The sequence below is a fragment of the Poromitra crassiceps genome, assembly GCF_964638095.1.
Source record: "Poromitra crassiceps genome assembly, chromosome: 18".
Taxonomy (NCBI): domain Eukaryota; kingdom Metazoa; phylum Chordata; class Actinopteri; order Beryciformes; family Melamphaidae; genus Poromitra; species Poromitra crassiceps.
Genome location: NC_139636.1, coordinates 18163700 through 18184719, shown reverse-complemented (window position 1 = coordinate 18184719; position 21020 = coordinate 18163700). Strand labels below are relative to the sequence as shown.

General features: G+C 45.2%; 1 protein-coding gene across 1 annotated transcript in view; it reads right to left on the bottom strand.

The window, feature by feature from the left end:
- Positions 1-6263: 6263 nt before the first annotated feature.
- Positions 6264-21020, bottom strand: part of LOC310792978 (metabotropic glutamate receptor 8-like) — a gene marked incomplete at both ends in the record, with an annotated part of 160115 nt that continues 145358 nt past the window's right edge. The window contains 2 exons of the mRNA XM_083654735.1: positions 6264-6313; positions 9351-9597. Of these exons, the coding sequence (XP_083510861.1) occupies positions 6264-6313; positions 9351-9597 (297 nt within the window). The remainder of the gene's footprint in view (positions 6314-9350; positions 9598-21020) is intronic.

Genomic DNA, 21020 nt, shown 5'->3' with positions numbered 1-21020 from the left:
CACACACACACACACACACACCCACCCACACACACACACACACACACACACACACACACACACACACACAGACACACCCACACAGCTGTGGGGTCGTTTTGGGTTAGCAGTAAAGTGCGAGACGGCCAAACGTTTTCTGGCCGAGTGGCAAACGATCTGTCATGCTGCGTGGCCACCTGGGGCTCCACGCGCCTGGAGCAATGGATCGTTTGGCGACTCAAAGATAAGCTGCTGGCCCCCTTTACCCCACCTGATCCATCCTTCGCCCCCTCCCCCCAACACTCCAATACCAGGCTCACACATGAAAGAGCTGCCATCCACAGAACTGTGGCCAGCACCCGCAGCAAATCAATACCGGAGAATAGCACCTCGAAGGGCAAAAAATAAACTTTCATTGTGTGTCAGAATCAATCAGGGTCCACAGGAGGGAAAAGGGAAAGCTAACGACAGTGTGGCTGGATGGTAACATTATGAGACAGGCAGGGAGGTTTTCTGAAAAGATAGCAAAATGGGAATCGATAGTGATGGTATGTATTATGTTTCTGGGGGCTGGATTAGCAGAGTTATAGCAGTTTGAGCTTGTTTGAAGGACAAGTGGATATAGTGAAAGTTTGATTACTTGATGCAAAATAAACAGTGAGGGTTACCTAGAAGAAGCTGGTTGCTATACGTTGAATGCACAGCTGATAGCGGATGCCATTCCATGTAATGTTAATTTGATTGAAGGGGCAGAAGATTTACATGAAACTTTGTGGAAGGCTGTATAGCATGGGCCAAGGAAGAACCCACTACATTTTGGAGCAGATCTGAACCGACTCACGAAAATGGCATATATCATAGCAGATTTGACTATTGGCCTTGGTGGAGGTCTGCGCTGACCGAGTGCCCTTCTAGTTTAAAAAGGATTGTATTGCATCCGCCCCCCCCGCTCCCCCCCCCCCCCCCCCCAAAAAAAAAGTATGTTACGCGTTCAGACCAGGGCAATTTCCTCAAATTCACATGACAAGATTACATACAAAGTCAATGCAAATGCGAGTACATGACTACGCCCTGGCTGAAACTGTGTACACTCTAGCGTAAACTATAGCCTTCTTAATATTAGCCTACTTAGCATTATTCACGTTAATCTGTAAGTACAGTTGGGAATTACTTTTTTTTTTTTCTTTTCCCAATGGCAGCTGTTTGTTGTCTGTGCAACGCTCATGACGTGTCCGTCCCCGTAAGATTTTCAGCTGTTTGGACGTCCATTTAGCAAATAAGAGATGTTCCTACAATTGTTTTTTAATCCACAAACATTGACGTTCCAAAACAGCCCAACGGACAGAAATATATCCCTCAATAATAACGGATCAATGTGGCCTTACCTAAAAACTGCTGTGGGATCTCCAGCAAACCACAGGAAATCTCTTTTAAATAGCTCAGCCCAAGGACAATATCTATATCAATATCAGAGCAAGTTGAAAACTCACAGAGTGAATGTATGAAATTTAGATTTGCCACATCATGTTCTATATTTATGTTACCGTGGAGATGATGCTTTTCTTCCAGTCGGTTCCATGTGTGCGAAATGAGACGGTCGACGAGGGGAACAAGCCCAGGTCAGCCAATCAGTCTTCTCTCCGGCCTGTCTTCTCTCTGAGATATTCATTACATGCATGCAGAACTCTGTTATTGATCCAGCCTCTCCTGTTCCGCTGCCTTTATTGATCAGCTTGACTGTTTATTTTTTCTGCAGCCTGTAACGAGTTACCCACTGTGCTGCATTTTCATATTGTTTTGCTTGGCCTGCACTTGAGACACTATTTCTTAAATCAGAACGTTGCTCTTCTACTGTAGGTGAGCTGCTGCGTGCTGAGTTTAATGTCGATTAAAGTACTGTCAAATTCGTGGGAAAAAGATGACAGGCCCTGGGCAAGGAGACACCTGTATCTGATCTGACTGTAATGCTGTATGCAATATGACACAAGAGCGCATCTAGGAGAATCTGCAGACTTCATTCAATCTGTTATAGCTTTATTATCCCACTTTGTCAAAAATGATGACATAACGTGTGGTGTCCCATTTCCTAAGTAAAGATTTCGACCTCTACCCCTTGTGGCTCTGTTTTTCAAGGGGCAAAGCGAGGGGCATTCGAAAACAAGTGGTCAAAATAAGAAATGGGACTGGGCCGAACGCTGTTATTTAAGACAAATCTTGGGATGTTAGCCTCCTGAATCGTGTGTTCCTGTGGACAAACAAGCTATTTTGGCTTCACTTTTGTATAGCGGTGGTGAATGGAGATGCATCGTCCATCCACAGTTTAATCCAAACAGCAGGGGAGATAGCGTGCACCCTTGTCTGGCCCCTCGGTGTAAGGAGAAAGGATTAGAGTGCACATTATTTGAGTGCACAGAGGCTCTGGGGACAGAATAGAGTAGCCTAATCCATGAAATAAAGTTAGTGCAGAAGCCAAATTCTTTCAAAACATACAAAAGCTACCTCCATTCCATCCTATCGGAGGCCTTCTCAGCATCAAGGGATACCACGAGTGTGAGAGGTGGTTGTGTTGAGTATATTTAAAAGCCTTCTGGTATTATAAAAAGAGTGTCTTCCAGTCACGAATCCAGTTTGATCTGTGGAAATTATTTGAGCAACTGCTTGCTGTAGTCGTTGAAATAGAACGTTCGCCAATATTTTATAGTCAAAGAGAGATAGGCCTATAACTACTGCAGAGTAGAGGGTCTTTGTCTTTTTTTAAGCAATAAGGTGATTGAGGCCTCCGATAGGGTGGAAGGTAGGCAACCAGACTCAAATGCTTTGTTATACATGACCTGTAATATTGGAGCTATGGGAGTAGAAAACGCCTTAAAGAATTCTGTTTAGTGTGCCAGCATTAAAATTAGTTTTCAGTCATTTCACCTAGGTCCTAAAATGGCCGTGTGTAATTAGATACAGTATATTGTCATAAATAAAATATAGCTCTCTGGTATAGATCAGTGGTTCTCAACCTTTTTGTAATATCAGGGAACCTATCAAATCAGATTGAATGATTCCATAACTGCCTATACTGTAGTTTGGCAGAATATCAGTGAAGTGTGTGAAACCATATGAACACAATACTCATTAATCTGTTATTGGGTTAACTTTGAGTCATTGTGAAATTAAAATGAGCATACATTTTTTGGAGATCACCTGGAACCCCCTCCAGGACTCCTGGGGGGCCCAGGACCCCAGGTTGAGAACCACTGGTGTAGACCAATTCACTGATGCACAAACTAACCTGTTGCTTTGTCTTTTCGCTGTCTCTTCTGGGTTAGGGTTCTCTTCTTCTTCTTGTTCTTTTTCTGGATTTTCATGTATATGCATTATTCATGTGATTTCCATGCCAAATACAGTGTATCCACTTCATTTACATTCACCTCACTATGTGTGCTGCTGTAAAATGTGGGCTTTTGTTATTTAAATGCTTTCTTTGTTATTTTCAAAAGCCCCCCACCCCCCTCACTGCTAGTTATGGCTTGACAAGAATGTGTGCAAATGAAAGTGGATACCACTGTACAGTAGGTCTACCCAACCAGCAGATAGAAAATTCAACCACACTTAAAAAGTAGTAACACTTCAAAAGTAGCCCAGTTCTGCAGGAAAACCATGGACCTGGCAGCACTGCCCCTCACTTTAACCTGAAACAGATATCCCATTATACACACTTGTGAAACATTCCTTTATTATAAATAGAGCATTTGTATAAAAATGGGCATGCTTAAACCATGGCATTTACAGATTTCACAACCAGAAGCTACCATTCAGTTAGCCAATACAGCAACAGACTCATCTCATAATGCAGGTCGACGGACGGACGACATGAGACAAGAATCAGGAATCAAGAATTTTTCACAACCACAATTTTTTTAACGTACAATTAGAATAACAACAAACATGGTTGGTCCCCACAATTTCATTTTTAAGATTTCTTTGTGGTAACCCTTCAAATTACAGGCCAGTAATTATGCAGTAATGACTGGAAATTAGTATTACCCATTATTATGAGTATTACCCAAGTAAAATAGCTGTAATAACTAGTAATAACATTGACTGGTAAATACTGGATTACTACACATACAATTTATTTACTACTTAATAATAGTCATTATAATACAACTCCTGGTAAAAAGCCATGTTTTGGCCTGTATATTAATCACTAGCTAATTACCAGATGACATATTAATAATAATTAGGCAATAATAGGCAATGAGCAATCTCTCAGTGTTGTACAACATTATTGCATAAAAATAACCAACTCGTCATTACAATACAATTAATGGTATAAAAAAAGAATATTACTCAGTAATTACCAATCATTGTAATGCTATTACTAGTTATCACATCTATTTTACTTGGAAATTATATATTTGGTCATTTCCAGTCATTACTGTGTAATTAACAGCTTGTAATTTAAAGACTTACCTTATATATATTTTAGTTTCCCCTCTCCCTCGTTTCCGCTCAGTCTCTCGGACGCTTTTGTCTTAGCGACCGGTCAGGTTTCTTTTTGCGCTGCGTCCTTCCGCAGCAGATGCCACCTCATTCCTGGCAGACATGTGGGTTCAGTCTGTCCCGTGTCCCGATGGTCCAGACACAGAGCGAGGGCAGAGTCCCTGCTCTCTTTAGGTCTTTGTCTCCTCTGAGTGAGGGCAGAGTCCCTGCTCTCTTTAGGTCTTCATCTCCTCTGAGTGAGGGCAGAGTCCCTGCTCTCTTTAGGTCTTCGTCTCCTCTGAGTGAGGGCAGAGTCCCTGCTCTCTTTAGGTCTTCATCTCCTCTGAGTGAGGGCAGAGTCCCTGCTCTCTTTAGGTCTTCATCTCCTCTGAGCGAGGGCAGAGTCCCTGCTCTCTTTAGGCCTTCATCTCCTCTGAGTGAGGGCAGAGTCCCTGCTCTCTTTAGGTCTTCATCTCCTCTGAGTGAGGGCAGAGTCCCTGCTCTCTTTAGGCCTTCGTCTCCTCTGAGTGAGGGCAGAGTCCCTGCTCTCTTTAGGCCTTCATCTCCTCTGAGTGAGGGCAGAGTCCCTGCTCTATTTAGGTCTTCATCTCCTCTGAGTGAGGGCAGAGTCCCTGCTCTCTTTAGGCCTTCGTCTCCTCTGAGTGAGGGCAGAGTCCCTGCTCTCTTTAGGCCTTCATCTCCTCTGAGTGAGGGCAGAGTCCCTGCTCTCTTTAGGCCTTCATCTCCTCTGAGTGAGGGCAGAGTCCCTGCTCTCTTTAGGTCTTCATCTCCTCTGAGTGAGGGCAGAGTCCCTGCTCTCTTTAGGCCTTCATCTCCTCTGAGTGAGGGCAGAGTCCCTGCTCTCTTTAGGCCTTCATCTCCTCTGAGTGAGGGCAGAGTCCCTGCTCTCTTTAGGCCTTCATCTCCTCTGAGTGAGGGCAGAGTCCCTGCTCTCTTTAGGTCTTCGTCTCCTCTGAGTGAGGGCAGAGTCCCTGCTCTCTTTAGGTCTTCGTCTCCTCTGAGTGAGGGCAGAGTCCCTGCTCTCTTTAGGCCTTCATCTCCTCTGAGTGAGGGCAGAGTCCCTGCTCTCTTTAGGCCTTCATCTCCTCTGAGTGAGGGCAGAGTCCCTGCTCTCTTTAGGCCTTCATCTCCTCTGAGTGAGGGCAGAGTCCCTGCTCTCTTTAGGTCTTCGTCTCCTCTGAGCGAGGGCAGAGTCCCTGCTCTCTTTAGGCCTTCATCTCCTCTGAGTGAGGGCAGATCCCTGCTGTCTTTAGGTCTTCGTCTCCTCTGAGCGAGGGCAGAGTCCCTGCTCTCTTTAGGTCTTCATCTCCTCTGAGCGAGGGCAGAGTCCCTGCTCTCTTTAGGCCTTCATCTCCTCTGAGTGAGGGCAGATCCCTGCTGTCTTTAGGTCTTCGTCTCCTCTGAGCGAGGGCAGAGTCCCTGCTCTCTTTAGGTCTTCATCTCCTCTGAGCGAGGGCAGAGTCCCTGCTCTCTTTAGGTCTTCGTCTCCTCTGAGCGAGGGCAGAGTCCCTGCTCTCTTTAGGTCTTCGTCTCCTCTGAGCGAGGGCAGAGTCCCTGCTCTCTTTAGGCCTTCATCTCCTCTGAGTGAGGGCAGAGTCCCTGCTCTCTTTAGGTCTTTGTCTCCTCTGAGCGAGGGCAGAGTCCCTGCTCTCTTTAGGTCTTTCGTCTCCTCTGAGCGAGGGCAGAGTCTCTGCTGTCTTTTGGTCCTCGTCTCCTTTGAGCCCGACAAAAACCAAATCTGCTCACCAAACGTCCCGGGCATCCTGCTCTCAGAGCTCCTCGCTCGCTGCTCACATGGCGTGATTGGTGTAGCTGACATATGTTGTTTTGGTTGATGGCACTTGAGAGAGGGGAGGGAAAACACAGCCGGTTAGTTTACTGAGAGAGGGGAGGGAAAACACAGCAGGTTAGTTTACTGAGAGTTTTCCGCATCACCTGCAATCCCCAGGTTTCCCACGCCGGCGGGCATGGCCGAGTTACTGTCTCTCAGAGGCTGTAGCTGTGCATTCAATGAGCCCCAATTATAATCATGTCTGATGATGCTAGTCCCCATAGCAATTTCATTGTAGTGAAACCTTTTTTCAAAACTCAAACTCACTGCATAAAATGAGCTATTGTGATCTCTAGGATAATCACAGCCTCATGAAATTTGACACCCCCAAACTAGAGACCTATTCACCTTGCATTGAAAATATGGGGGTTTCTGAGCAATTCCCACAACAGAGATGCTCACCACCAATCGCCGAAAAAATTCTTACAGAAATCTCCAAATCTCAAAAGTTTTTTATATCAAATCACAGCATGCATTTTCGAGGGCGTTCCTCAGGGGCCTGGTGACTTAATGTGGTATTCTAGAGGGATTTTGGAAATTTTTCTCAATCAATTCTTGAGTGGTGGAAAATGATGAAAAAAAGAAAAAAGAAGAACAAATCTGTCTAACAAATAGCAACCCAAAAATGATTGCAACAACTTAGGAGAGATACTTGAGCATGGGGATGACCTCCATGCTTCTATCCTAATGTTCCAAGGCCTTATACACTCTAAATTTCAATATTTAAACAGATGCCTAAGAGGGAACCCCTCTTGGTTAGTTCTCGGTAAAGGTAAAGTAAAGGTAAAGTCCCACTGATTGTCACACAATGTGTGAAATTTGTTCTCCGCATTTGACCCATCCCCTGCGGGAGCGGTGAGCGGCTGCAGCGCCGCGCTCGGGAATCATATGGTGATATGATATGGTGAAAATGACCGTTTCCCGTAATTTTGGATTGCGTAAGTGGTAAGTACACGAGTCACAACATGTACATACATGTGAGTGTTTCTGGCCCTGTTTGAATGTGTATTTTGGCCGACTGAACGGGGTAGCCAGCTGTACCATATATAATGCCATTGTAGTACTAGCTAAGCAGTGAGGGGTGAAACACACTTTCTAATGCATGCACAATGATGATAAAGGCATTTAGTAAAAGTAAAAAAAGAGCAAAAGTAAGTCTTGTGTAAGGTACAGAAGTAAAGCGATCTGAGAGTTGTGACTTATTAAAGCAGAATTGAGTTTACTCAGCACTATTTTGACGAGTAAACAAGCACACGCCTCCCACACTTCTGCTGACAGACCAGGAAATGCCTTTGAAGATTCAATCTGAGCAGTAAACAGATCATCAGATCCAGTCTCAGGTGACTTCCTGCAAAGCGAGGTCAGAACCCACTTTTACTTTAGTGACGGACCAATGATGCTTCACTCTCTCCTCTCTCTCCCCCTCCTACCTGCCATCAGAGAGTATTATATTCTTCTTCCGAGGAAATCTAACTTCCCATGCATGAAAATAAATCAAACTTTTCACATAGGTCCAGTCCCATGCCAAACTTCCTCAGCTCAGCAGGAATTGTGGGCCAGTAGTCCTGATGGTGGTGCTACAGCAACCAACAAGTGTAAAGTTCTAAACTTTGAAAATGCATAACAAATCAGTTGTACATGCTACGGCTTTGCAACTTTCACCAAAATATAGGCCCAAGTGAGCAGAAACTTTTGTAAACTTCAACCTAGGGCAAATTGTGAAGTCCATCACTAAAATCTAAATTAAATGAATTAAAAGGAATTAAACCTATCTCCTCCCACCAAACTTTCGCATCTGCATCGTCAGACTGTCGTACACAAATGTAATAAACAGATTTTTGAATACACCAGTTAACACGGCTTTAATGCTGCCACTGCGCAACATTCATGATTTTAGTATTAATTTGAATAACTATTTCACACCAGTTTTAGAACAGTAAACTTGTCTCCACAACACTAAAACAACCTCTCTATTAAAGAGGTTATTATCTCATTATTATCTTATTATTTAATGTTTTGTTTTCTCCACTATGCTGTATTCACATACTTTATTTTTACTGGCCTCAGTTGTTGTGGCATCGTTTGAATTTGTAATACAATTAAGAACACGTTGGATTTCACCACTCCATCCAGGAGAAATAAGTAGCCTATCTCTCTGTCTCGAGCAACGTGACCCATGTCCATGCTTGCAGGGAGGAGGGGGGAGCGAGCGTGGGCAATTCACCTGCTCTGCAGCAGAGAGACACAGAGACATTGTGCAGAGAAGTACTGTAGCGTTCAAAGTGTGTTTTATAACGTTACCTCAGTAGAATCGATGCCGTTTCTTTGCCAAGTACGGCAACATTTGCTTGAATCACAAGAAATCCGTCTAAACATTTAGCAAAGTGCATGAAATAGGCTACAGGCAGAGTGTGCAGTTCTCCAGTGCAACAGGGGTGTGTTCAACCTAATGGGAACGAAACGGTGTGCAACGTTTTCCTATAGTTCCAGGTTGAACGTCATGTTTCCTCGTATTTCAACACACCAGCGTTCCGTTTAAATACACATTTTGCTACATGTTGTCAAAGTAACATTTGCAGCCTGTATGTACTGTATTGTATGCAGCCACAGAGTTAGCGTCCATCTGGCTCCGACATAGTGTGAAGCCTCCTCTGATTTTCCCACTCAAGTAGTTCAACTACTAGATCACAACTTGCCATTGGTGGCAAAGGTTGTGAGTTTGAGCCGCGGTGGATGCAGAACAAGCATGCTTATGACTACTCAGTCATAAGCATGTCAGTCACTCAGTCAGGACAGTAGGCAGACAGGAAAGGTGCGGAGAGAGAGGGGATGACATGCAACAAAGGGCCTCGGGTCAGATTCAAACCCGTGTCGGACCGAGCCTCCGTCGTACACGTGCTACCAGGTGAGCCACCAGGACACACCACCCAACCTTCTTCTGACCACAGAGAACAATGAAACATACAGGAGCCTACAGACACAAGTGAAGAGTATTGTGGGAGAGAAATGCCCGCCCTTCCCAAAACCCCCAGCCCCTGGTCCTCACCGTTGGCCTCCACGCCCTGGCACAGCTCGGTCTTCACCTCCCCGTTGGGCCGCTCGGCTGCCAGCTGGGACAGCTTGCTGGTCATGGTGGCGGCCGTGACGATGGCCTTGAAGCTCCTCTTGCGTTTGGGAACGTTCTGCTCCGGGTGCAACAGGATGATGTAGACCTTGGGCATGTAGAGCATCCCCAGAGACACAGAGGCGCTCAGGCTGAGGGACACGGTCAGTGTGGCTGTCTGGATGTACATCTGAGGAGGACCAATGAGAGAGGCTGCTTCAGAGGGACAGAATGTATGTATGAGGTACAATGTATTTTAACTAATTGTCAACTGAACCGAACTGGACAGCTGGAGGCCATCTTTAACATCTCATACGATAAGCAAGGGCAGACAGATGCTGGTAAACTCTCAGTGACTGTGTTTACATGGACTGCAATAATCTGACTATTACCCTTATTCTAAATAAAACAATATAGTTGCATATAGAATATTCCATTCATATTCTCGTTTACATGCTACTGTACGGTGCATAGTCCCATTAATGACTGAAGACACGCCCACATGACATCCCTACATCCTGCGTCCGAGTTTCCCTCCTGAGAACCTGAACAAACTAGGTTAAAAGAACAGAAAACAGAAAAACTTGTGCTGGAGACATGATGTGTGAACCTCTAGTGTCTCATGCTGCTGCTGCACGTATAACCGAGGTGAATCAGCGTTGATTCCTCGTGAGTCCAGTGTGGTAGCGAGTGGATTGGTTAAACTCACTCCCCAGTATAAAGGCATGTTAATCAGCTCCGCCAGGGGAGCTAGCTCTCTTGGTGGAGTGGTTAGTGTCTTTGACTCCCAAGCCGAAGGTCGGCGGTTCGTATCCACCCCTGGGCAAGCCCTTAACATGGGTTGCTGCAAGTACCACCTACACAACGCCGTTACGCGCACACACGCACACACACACACACACACACACACAGAACACGCACCCGACACGCAATGGCAACCGCCCGCGTCGCCATGGCAACCACCCGCGCCTCATGTTAAGCTAATGGCCTCTCACTGAGCGCTAAACTGACAGCGGCCGGGGAATCCTCCCGCACCAACCCAGAGACGCACAGGAAGGAGCAGAACTGGCGGCAACAGATGGCCAGTTTCCCCCAGAGCCCAAACAGACAGTGACACATCAAGGAAGTCATTATGAAAATGTATGGCAGACATCGGAGCGTAGAGCTGTCTGCGGGCCTCAGAGAGAAAAACAACCTCTGGAGTGATTTATGCCACTGTGACAGAGCAAGCTATTACAAAGCCAGACTCAAGGTCGAAACAGTTTGGAGAGGAGCTTTGTGCAAACAGGGACTGTGCAGCGTGGGGAAAACACCAAGGCCATCAGTCTGCTCCCAGGAAATATCATGAATGAGCCCAAGTCTTAAAGGGACAGTTCACTCCAAAATAAAACTACATATTTTCCTCTTACCTAATAGTGCTATTTATCCATCTACTGTAGATTGTTCAAAGCGCAAAAAAAGGAAGTCTGCGCCCCTCCCATTTCTGCTGTCCCTATTGCCCAGGTGGGCCATCTTGTCAAAAGGGCCTTTCTGTGTGGAGTTTGATGTTCTCCCCGTGCTCCCCTGGGTTTCCTCCATACAAGATCGTCATCTGACAATGTTTGAAGTTGGTCCCCGGGAGCTGCCCCATGGAGAGAGAACAAGCCTGGATGGGATAAATGCGGAGACTATATTTCACTATTTTTGAGTGTGTGTGTCTGGAGTGGCCGCATGCATGTGTTGTGGGTTGTCGTGTGACAAATAAAGACGGGTTTGTCCGAAAAACTCAACAATGTCTCTTTCCAGAAAGCATGACGCGGTTACTCAAGATAATCCACAGACAGTTTCATGTAGGAACTATTTCCTTTCAACACAACTACACAGCTGTTTAACTGCGTAGAATGAACTTTACAGCTAAGCTAATGTTAGAGGCGCGGTGAACTGGCTGGTGGGTAATTCTTCTGCTCTACTCTGACACACCTGCACTGACCTTTTTTTGGATGTGCCAGAAAATCACTCCAGTCACCTTTTCCACCTGTTTAAGCTGATTCTCAGTGACACTGTTGATTTGTATGACATCAAATATTAAATCACTATAAGTGTGTTTTCATAAAACTAGTTGTTCTCTTTAATCAAGCACTGAATACAGAGAGCTGTCCTGAGGCTCACTCACTTCACAGGGTTCCTAGGCAGGTCTGGAAAAGCCTTAAAAATGAATTTGATAATTTCCAACTCTTGAATAGTTTGGGAATTTGGAAAAATGTCTGGAAGAGTATGGAAAATGTTGTGGATCAGCTCTGACACACACATAGTTTGTATGTTGTTGTAGAGCCACTTTGAGTCCACAGTTTGATGATCAGAATAATTTTCAATTAGAGGGATGCTCTTATGACCCAGCTGCTGTCAGCATGCATTAGCCTATATCAAATACCCTGCACCAAAATCACATCCAGTCAAGAACATAGGGTCTGCACCAAAATCACATCCAGTCAACAACATAGGGTCTGCACCAAAATCACATCCAGTCAACAACATAGGGTCTGCACCAAAATCACATCCAGTCAACAACATAGGGTCTGCACCAAAATCACATCCAGTCAACAACATAGGGTCTGCACCAAAATCACATCCAGTCAACAACATAGGGTCTGCACCAAAATCACATCCAGTCAACAACATAGGGTCTGCACCAAAATCACATCCAGTCAACAACATAGGGTCTGCACCAAAATCACATCCAATCAAGAAATTAGGGTCTGCACCAAATCACATCCAGTTAAGAACATAGGGCCTGCACCAAAATCACATCCAGTCAACAACATAGGGTCTGCACCAAAATCACATCCAATCAAGAAATTAGGGTCTGCACCAAATCACATCCAGTTAAGAACATAGGGTCTGCACCAAAATCACCGCCAATCAAGAACAGAGGGTCTGCACCAAAATCACATCCAGTCAAGAACATAGCGTATGCACCAAAATCACATCCAATTAAGAAGATAGGGTCTGCACCAAAATCACATCCAGTCAAGAAAATAGGCTCTGCACCAAAATCATATTCAGGGGGTGGGGGGGAGAGGGGGGGTGTATGTGTGTGGGTGTGGCGTGGTATTGGTTAGCCGGGCCCGGCCGACGTCACAAATGTGACACCGGACCGTGACAGACAGACAGACACCGCCCGCGCCGTCCGCCTAGGCAATTTTATCCTAGGAGGATGACCTAGTTAGAAGGACAAAATCTTCAAAACAAATCAAGATGAGAAAGTGATGAATTAAGTGTGATTAATTGAAAATTTGTAGGAACCCTGACTTCATGGCGTCTTGAAATTGACCTCCCTGGCCCGGCAAACCCCGCCCCCCCTGGTCAAATCCAGACAGGTGTTAACTCACCCTAAAATCAAAGATACATATTTTTTCTCTTACCTATAGTGCTAGTTATCATAGATTGTTTTGGTATGAGTTGCTGAGTTTTGGAGATATCGGCCATAGCCTTCTTTCCAATACAATGGAACTGATGCCACTCGGTTTGTGGTGCTCAAAGCTCCCCCCCAAAAAAAGAGAAAAAAAAGAAAAACACAACAGGAATGTCAATTTCTGTAAATATACTTGAAAATTTCAAGTATATTTTTGGGTGTTTTGAGCACCACAAGCAGAGTCCCATCCAGTTCCATTGTATTAGAGAGATGGCAGACATCTCTACGGCCGATATCTCCAAAACTCAGCAACTCACACCAAAACAATCTAGATGTTAAAGAGCACTATAGGTGAGAGGAAAAATAGGGTATTTTGGATTTTAGGGTGAGCTGTTCCTTCAAAGGAGAACTTCACCGAAAACCAATGCTGATTTATTTTGCATGTGATCTCACACATATCTGAAAACTGTCAACAGGTTTTCAGGCATTCATTTAGTTTGACAGAGAGTTGACTTGAGTTAAGTTGTGGACCAGTGATGTCATTCATGAACAAATGACATCACTGGTCCACAACTTAACTCAAATCAGCTCTCAATAATGGTCAAACTATAAGTGAATGCCTACTAAAAAAAACTGTTGACAGTTTTCGGATATGTGTGAGATCATGTGCAAAATAAATCAGCATTGGTTTTGGATGAAGTTTCTCCTGTAAGCCCGGGGCAGTGGGAGTCTCTGCAGCTGGTGAGAGCTCACTCGCTGGAACTGGAGCAGTGGCGAGCGGCCGCCCGCCTCAGATCTTTCATCAGGACAGAACTCGCCTCGCCTCGGCTTTCAGGTCAGCCTGGGAATCTGGGTCACGGTGCTCGCTGACATTTACAGTAGCAGCCGGCCGTGAGGACAGGCAACGAATGAGTAATAAGCACATCACAGGTTCCGGGCGCCGGCCGGAGGGGAGCGAGGCTCGGGAGGAGAGCAGGTAGAGAGAGGCGGCGTCACGCATAACAAACAGGCTTTTGATATTCTGTTGCACCATGCCGCAGAGAATTAGCATGCGGCTCACACACACGTCATTTGAGCCCGATCTCCAAAATGCTACTCGGAGAATGTCACGACCTTACGTGGCGAGGCTCTTTATCATTATTAATATACTTTAGTGTTATTATCGGCATGTCTCAACTTTATCATCATTAATATACTTTACTGTGTTATAGAGAGCCAAAGTCCCTCCCCTTGCGGGTTGGGCCCTATGTGAACGAGCCACGAAAAAAAATATGAACGGTGGTGAATGGCGAGAGACAATCATTTTTTGTTCCTGTTTGAATTGTGCCATGAGGTACACATATGATGTTTGTCAATTTAAAAGATAACTTTGCAAGTCAAGAAAGTCGCTCGCAGTTTAAACTGTTGCACTACAAGTTATAAATCAGAAAGACTACCGGTACACACAAACAGTCACATAAGTGACGTCTCTCCCGCCAGGCCATGTTGGTGTTGGTGTGACGTATGTTGTGCGAGACGAGAGATGTAGTTGATTGAACTTCAAATGCTTTCAACACTAAGTCTAAATTGTGAAATGGCTTAAATGGTAGATTAATGGGATACTTCTTTATTTAATGGGAAACCTTATTTCATTATTTAAAGACCCCCTAAAGTCAAAAATCTGTTTTTCTTCTTGTTCCTACAGTTGAATGTCTGAGCTTCACTGTGCAGAATGATCTGTGTGTGTGTGATGTGCAGTGTTTGACACTAGAAGGCTGTTTCCACAAATGTCTGCCGAAAATGGACATTTCTCTGAGCTCACTGAAGCCTTGGAGCATCCACACCTCACTGAAAGCGAGTTATTGTCCAAAGCCTGTGGAGCACCAAGGCTTTGCCTCAGCTTCATTCAAACACCTTAAGATTATTGTTACAGCTCGCTGTCCACCTCTCAACTCTGACGGGAGGGCAGCGCGACGAGGCTGTGTGTCTGCACGATGACCCATGCACAGCACAGCACAGCACAGCACAGCACAGCTCAGCGCAGCGCAGCACAGCACAGCACAGCACAGCTCAGCGCAGCACAGCACAGCACAGCACAGCACAGCACAGCACAGCACAGCTCAGCGCAGCACAGCACAGCACAGCACAGCACAGCGCGACGTGGCTGTGAACCTTGCACGGCCGCCGCTGTTTATGCCCTATTTCCAATTTATTCTGCAGCTCCTGTGAAAAGTGGAAGGCACCGGCGATTAGCTCTGCTCCACTGCTGATCTCAATCAAACTTGTCAACAGAAAGTCAATAGCAAACACAATGTTATTGCCCGACATCCATAGCTGTCATTTAAGCTCTGCTTTATTTTCCGCCAGGCAAAGGTGGTTGCCCTGGCCTGGGCCAAATGAAAATAAGTTATTACCAGTTTGCAGGATGGAGACAGATGAGCAGGTATGAGCGGAATCCAAATGGTTCTTTTAGTTGCGCTTTCTTCCCAGTTCTACCTTTGAGAGATTTCTACAAGATGGCCAGCTACGTTCTCAGCAGTGTGTGTGTGTGTGTGTGTGTGTGTGTGTGTGTGTGTGTGTGTGTGTGTGTGTGTGTGTGTGTGTGTGTGTGTGTGTGTGAGAGTGTGTGTGTGAGAGAGAGAGAGAGAGAGAGAGAGAGAGAGAGAGAGAGAGAGAGAGCAACCCGTTCTCACTCCCAACCTGCAAATAATGACATTAAGGTCAGGACCCCCTTGGCCTTATTTTTAACAATTTTTTTTGTCATTCTTTGATGCAACCATTTTCATCATTTTTCAACACCACGAGACCATAGCCAACAATGGTTAGGCAACTTGGTTGTTAGAGAAATGCTTTGGTCATGGTTAAATAAGAACAAACTTTGTTAAAAATGTAAATGTGGCTTACGGTTGAAATGTACTTTGAACACGCTGGGAATTGAACCCCGGTCATCGGCATCAAACTCAAACTTATACACCCATCCACCACCCCAACGACAATGCCCTTACTGACCATCATTTTATTTCATTGTCACTGCCGTGGCATCGATTTCAGATGTGGGAGTTCTATAGAAGTCTATTGGACTACCCTGCACATTGTGGGAGTTCTATAGAAAGTATAGGACTACCCTGTTGTGGGAGTTCTATAGAAGTCTATTGGACTACCCTGGACTTTGTGGGAGTTATATAGAAGTCTATTGGACTACCCTGCACGTTGTAGGAATTTTATAGAAGGCTATTGGACTACCCTGCATATTGTTGGAGTTTTACAGAAGTCTATTGGACTACCCTGCACGTTGTGGGAGTTCTATAGAAGTCTATTGGACTACCCTGCACATTGTGGGAGTTTTATAGAAGGCTATTGGACTACCCTGCACATTGTGGGAGTTCTATAGAAGTCTATTGGACTACCCTGCATGTTGTGGGAGTTCTATAGAAGTCTATTGGACTACCCTGCACGTTGTGGATGTTCTATAGAAGTCTATTGGACTACCCCGCACCAGGGGCGTTTCTACGGATGGGCCTGGGTAGGCACAGGCCCACCCACTTCTTGCCCTGGCCCACCCCAAAAAAAAAAAAAAAAAAAAAAAAATGAATTGGTTGTTTTCTAGAGGCAAACTTGCTGCTGCCTTGCTAGCTAATGGTTTTGTAGTGCAGGGCACATCATCTCCAGAGTCTAATGCAGACCTGGGCAAAAGGCGGCCCGCGGGCCACATGCGGCCCGCGAGCGCCCCCTGTGTGGCCCGCGCTGGAATTGCAAAAAAAAAAAAAAAAAAAAAAAGATTTTTTTTTTTTTTTTTTACAATGCACCTGAATGCAACATGCAAGGTACCCGCTGAATAAGTGTCCAAATGTTCATGTTATTCTGGGCAATACTCCACTTCCGTTATAACATTTCAGTCTGGTATGGAATATCTTTCAGTAATCTTTATGACTAAAAGGCTAAAAGTAATCTAATGTGTAAGAAATGACTGTTCTACATCGAAGTAAAAATGGAAATAATTAACTTGTTGGTTTTGGATTTATTTAGCTTCAAGAGTGCATTTTTGTTCGTGTGACCCTCAACACAGGCTTTGAGAATCCCGGGCCACTTACTGATACTTATGCTTAAATTAACACTCATATTCTGGTTTATTTAAAGAAAAACATTTTGGCTAGTGGAATGGACAGATCTAATTGGCTGGTAACTATAGCAGCCATATTGGCAGGTGGTCAAAAAAGTTAATGACATAGGAGTGAGTGAGAAAAGGATCAAATATTGGTGTTTAAGACTGAATAATGACATCACAACTGTTAATTTAAAATGAGGTATTCCTCTAAACCTGACTTCAAATGCCCCCCAAAAATTTGCGCCGGCGCCATTCGGCCCCCAACGCTCAGCAAAATCTGGCCCTCTGGTAGCGAGGACATTTTTTTGTAGCCCTCTCTATTATCAAAGTTCCTGGGTTACGGCATGACAATATTTGTTCGGCCCCCGGCAACAATCTGGGTTTCTCATGTGGCCCCCCATGAAAAATAATTGCCCACCCCTGGTCTAATGCATGACGACGCGCAAAATTTCGTCATGCAATTGCCCCACCAATTTTATCCAGGCCCACCCAATTTTATCCAGGCCCACCCATAATTGAATTTCTGCCTACGCCCCTGCCCTGCACATTGTGGAAGTTCTATAGAAGTCTATTGGACTACCCTGCATGTTGTGGGAGTTCTATAGAAGTCTATTGGACTACCCTGCACGTTGTGGATGTTCTATAGAAGTCTATTGGACTACCCTGCACCAGGGGCGTTTCTACGGATGGGCCTGGGTAGGCACAGGCCCACCCACTTCTTGCCCTGGCCCACCCCAAAAAAAATAAAAAAAAATAAAAAATGAATTGGTTGTTTTCTAGAGGCAAACTTGCTGCTGCCTTGCTAGCTAATGGTTTTGTAGTGCAGGGCACATCATCTCCAGAGTCTAATGCATGACGACGCGCAAAATTTCGTCATGCAATTGCCCCACCAATTTTATCCAGGCCCACCCAATTTTATCCAGGCCCACCCATAATTGAATTTCTGCCTACGCCCCTGCCCTGCACGTTGTGGAAGTTCTATAGAAGTCTATTGGACTACCCTGCACGTTGTGGACGTTCTATAGAAGTCTATTGGACTACCCTTCGCAATGATGAAAAAGCTCAGCACTTCCTCTGTCAAAGCCCAAGCTAGCCCACTGGTATTTAGTTGTCCATTGAGACGTCCTCCACCTCCTCCAGCATGTAACCTCCTCCAGCGTGTAGTCACCTGGAGAGATATTTCACCCTCACGCGTCCTCGGAGGAGGAGACATGTTACAGGGGACAGAACCGCCCTCTGGATCCTCCACTGGATCTCATGCATGTCCTGATAACATAGGCTCCACCCATACCCGTCACGCCCAGCAGTATCAGGATGGAGAGCCCCAGACACACACATCGCCAGGCCACCCTGCACTGCGGCCGCACAGCCTGCTGCCCGACCTCCACATCTGCTCCTTCTGGCATCAGAGCCTCATCTGTACCTGGTTTGTTGGCCTCCTTTCGGGCGAAAGCAGGGTTGTATTTGATTTTAACCATGCTAGCTGAGTGCTCGAGCACCGTGTTGTGTTTGATATCATCATATGATGATGTTATCAGTGATGTCACTCTAGCAATTGTGATGTCATCAGTGACGATGTCACCGGCGATGTCACTCAAACAATTACAATCTTACTACTATAATAGGGTGGTGTTCCGGCATTGGGGTCGCTGCGCCTCAGTGAGTGATGTCATCAGTGATGATCTTACCAACCTCCATAATAGATCACCTTTCAGGGACCACTAGTGATCTTCACTATACACACATGCACGACTACATTCAGGGACATTTCCATCTTGCGCCATGGCAATGCCAGGATAGATGGGGCAAGGGACAGTCAAGGGAATGGAGGGGGGATCTGAGTTGGGCAGCTGGAGAGGTGTCAGGAATGCCTTTCATATGGACTCATTCAAGTTGCAGAGTGGGTTTGCATGTACACGACACACTTCTCGCTACTCTACCTACTAATAGCCCAATTTAACTGAGTAAAAGTACATACTGTACTGTATTTTATTGTAAGTGTACTTGAGTAAGAGTAACAAGTATTCCGTACAAACTCTACTCTTAGAAGTACAATTCTTTTTTTCACCCCGCACCAGATTCATGTCAGACCCCTGAACAGTGTTTCGGTACATTTCTGAGGCGATCGGAGCACCTTGCAACTCTGGACGGATGGACGGACGGACGGACGGACGGACATACAGACACACAGACTCACAGCTCTCCAATTATAATAGTAGGAAGGATAGTAGGATTAAACCTTTCAGTTTGAACAAGTGTGACACTCAAATCCGGTCAGATATGATGATGGAATGAAGAAAATAAAACATTTACAAATACTTGAAATAGGCAGAAAAAAAACTCAACTCTCCAGTCTCCTCAGCTCGAGTGGAGCAACAGCTATTTCCTGTAGATAATCAGATGAAATACAGACAACAGCAGATTTCATTTAAAACTCACTCACATAATGTTTTTTTTTTGTATTCACATTCACCTGCTCTGTGTTGCCAGATGGGCATAACGTTTCAATTACCGTCTGGTTAGCATCCAGGCAGCGGAGACCATGGATGTATAAAAGAGCTGGATAAGAGATTGAAAATGGCCACCCATTTGAACGTAAGCTGCTCATCAGCGCATGAAGCATTTTGAAAGGGTTTTTCTTCCTGGGTTACTTGCGTGCAGGCCAGGCCCTGCACATCTGGGGGCCCTAAGCAGGATAGGTTTGGGTGTATATGAATTAGAAATTATTTTAAGCAGAGATACCCATGAATGGGCTCTTTGGATTCACAAGAGTCTCAGCTTTCTTGCCATACCCAAGTTCTACAGGCTGTGTAAGCACCACAGTGTGCAGAAATATGGAAAGAAAAAAAAGGCTAGAATAACATCTTTTCACTGCATGCTGTCTTTCGGACCCTGGAGCTCTTAAACCCTATGTAGGCTAGCTGATTCATAGGTTGCTGTCACACATGGCTGTAAAGACTCCTGTGGTTCTAATGAGTCCAATGTCATCTTTTATATTTTGTATCGCCTTTCTGTACTTTTGAACTTTTGAATTGGAAAACTTTGACCTTTACCCTATTATTATTACTCTGTAAAGCACTTTGAACTGCCCCCATCAGTGCAGGAAATGTGCTACACAAAAGCTGCCTTGCCTTGCCTACTGTGATGAAAATAAGTGCCAGACAATGCTAACTACAGTCATATTCAAGCCATAAGCTGTGTAGCACTGAGCACACAACAGGGGTTTCCATTTAAAGCCACTTACATCCAGCCTCCATGCCTCTGCTACATGGGGGCAAACGGAACAAAATGATTGACCTTTATATAAGAGGGAAATGATTGACATTAAGAAAGGGTTGCAGCTTGATAGCTGTCAAGTCTAAAGGTGCACCCTGGATGGATATGATTTAAAGTGCTTAACATAACGACACAAAGACACAAGCCAAAAAATATATCCATGACACCAGGTTCAGTTAGTGAGGGAAAAGCATACTGTAGACTGTGGAATCAAGTAACCAAATTGAAGAGGGTGGAAAAAAAAGAATTATATCAATAAAAGGAGTCTAATATGACAGTAAAAAGCTATAGATACAGTTGGTCATGTTACTTCCGGTATACCGTGTGTGTGTGTGTGTGTGTGTGTGTGTGTGTGTGTGTGTGTGCGCGCGCGCGCGTGTGTGTGTGTGTGTGTGTGTGTGTGTGTGTGTGTGTGTGTGTGTGTGTGTTCGCGCGCGTGTGTGGTCATGGGGGGAAATGGGAGGATTTCCCCAGAGGGAAATCCTTCCGGGGAAATCCTCCCCTCGGGGGAAGGACACACTTCCTCTGGATCTTCAAAACAGGGAAGATAGAAGTAATTTATAGAAGCATTTTTCAATCAAAGGTGAAGGAAGACAGAGATGATGGTTTATAGTGGGACTAACCCTGCCTGCCCCATTCACTTCAATAGAACTGGCCACAATGCTAAATTTGAACGCTCTGACGAGGGTTGTCTTATCCTTCTTTTTTAGGGTCCTTGGTTGGACCGCGGCATTTTCCCAGTGAAGCGACGGCGCCCGACTTCATCTGCCGCTACGAAAGACGGGCAGATTTGCATCGACTCCTCGCCTCGCCGGCAGACACATGGCTGATATGTGACCAATTTAAAAGTTTGGCTTTCAAA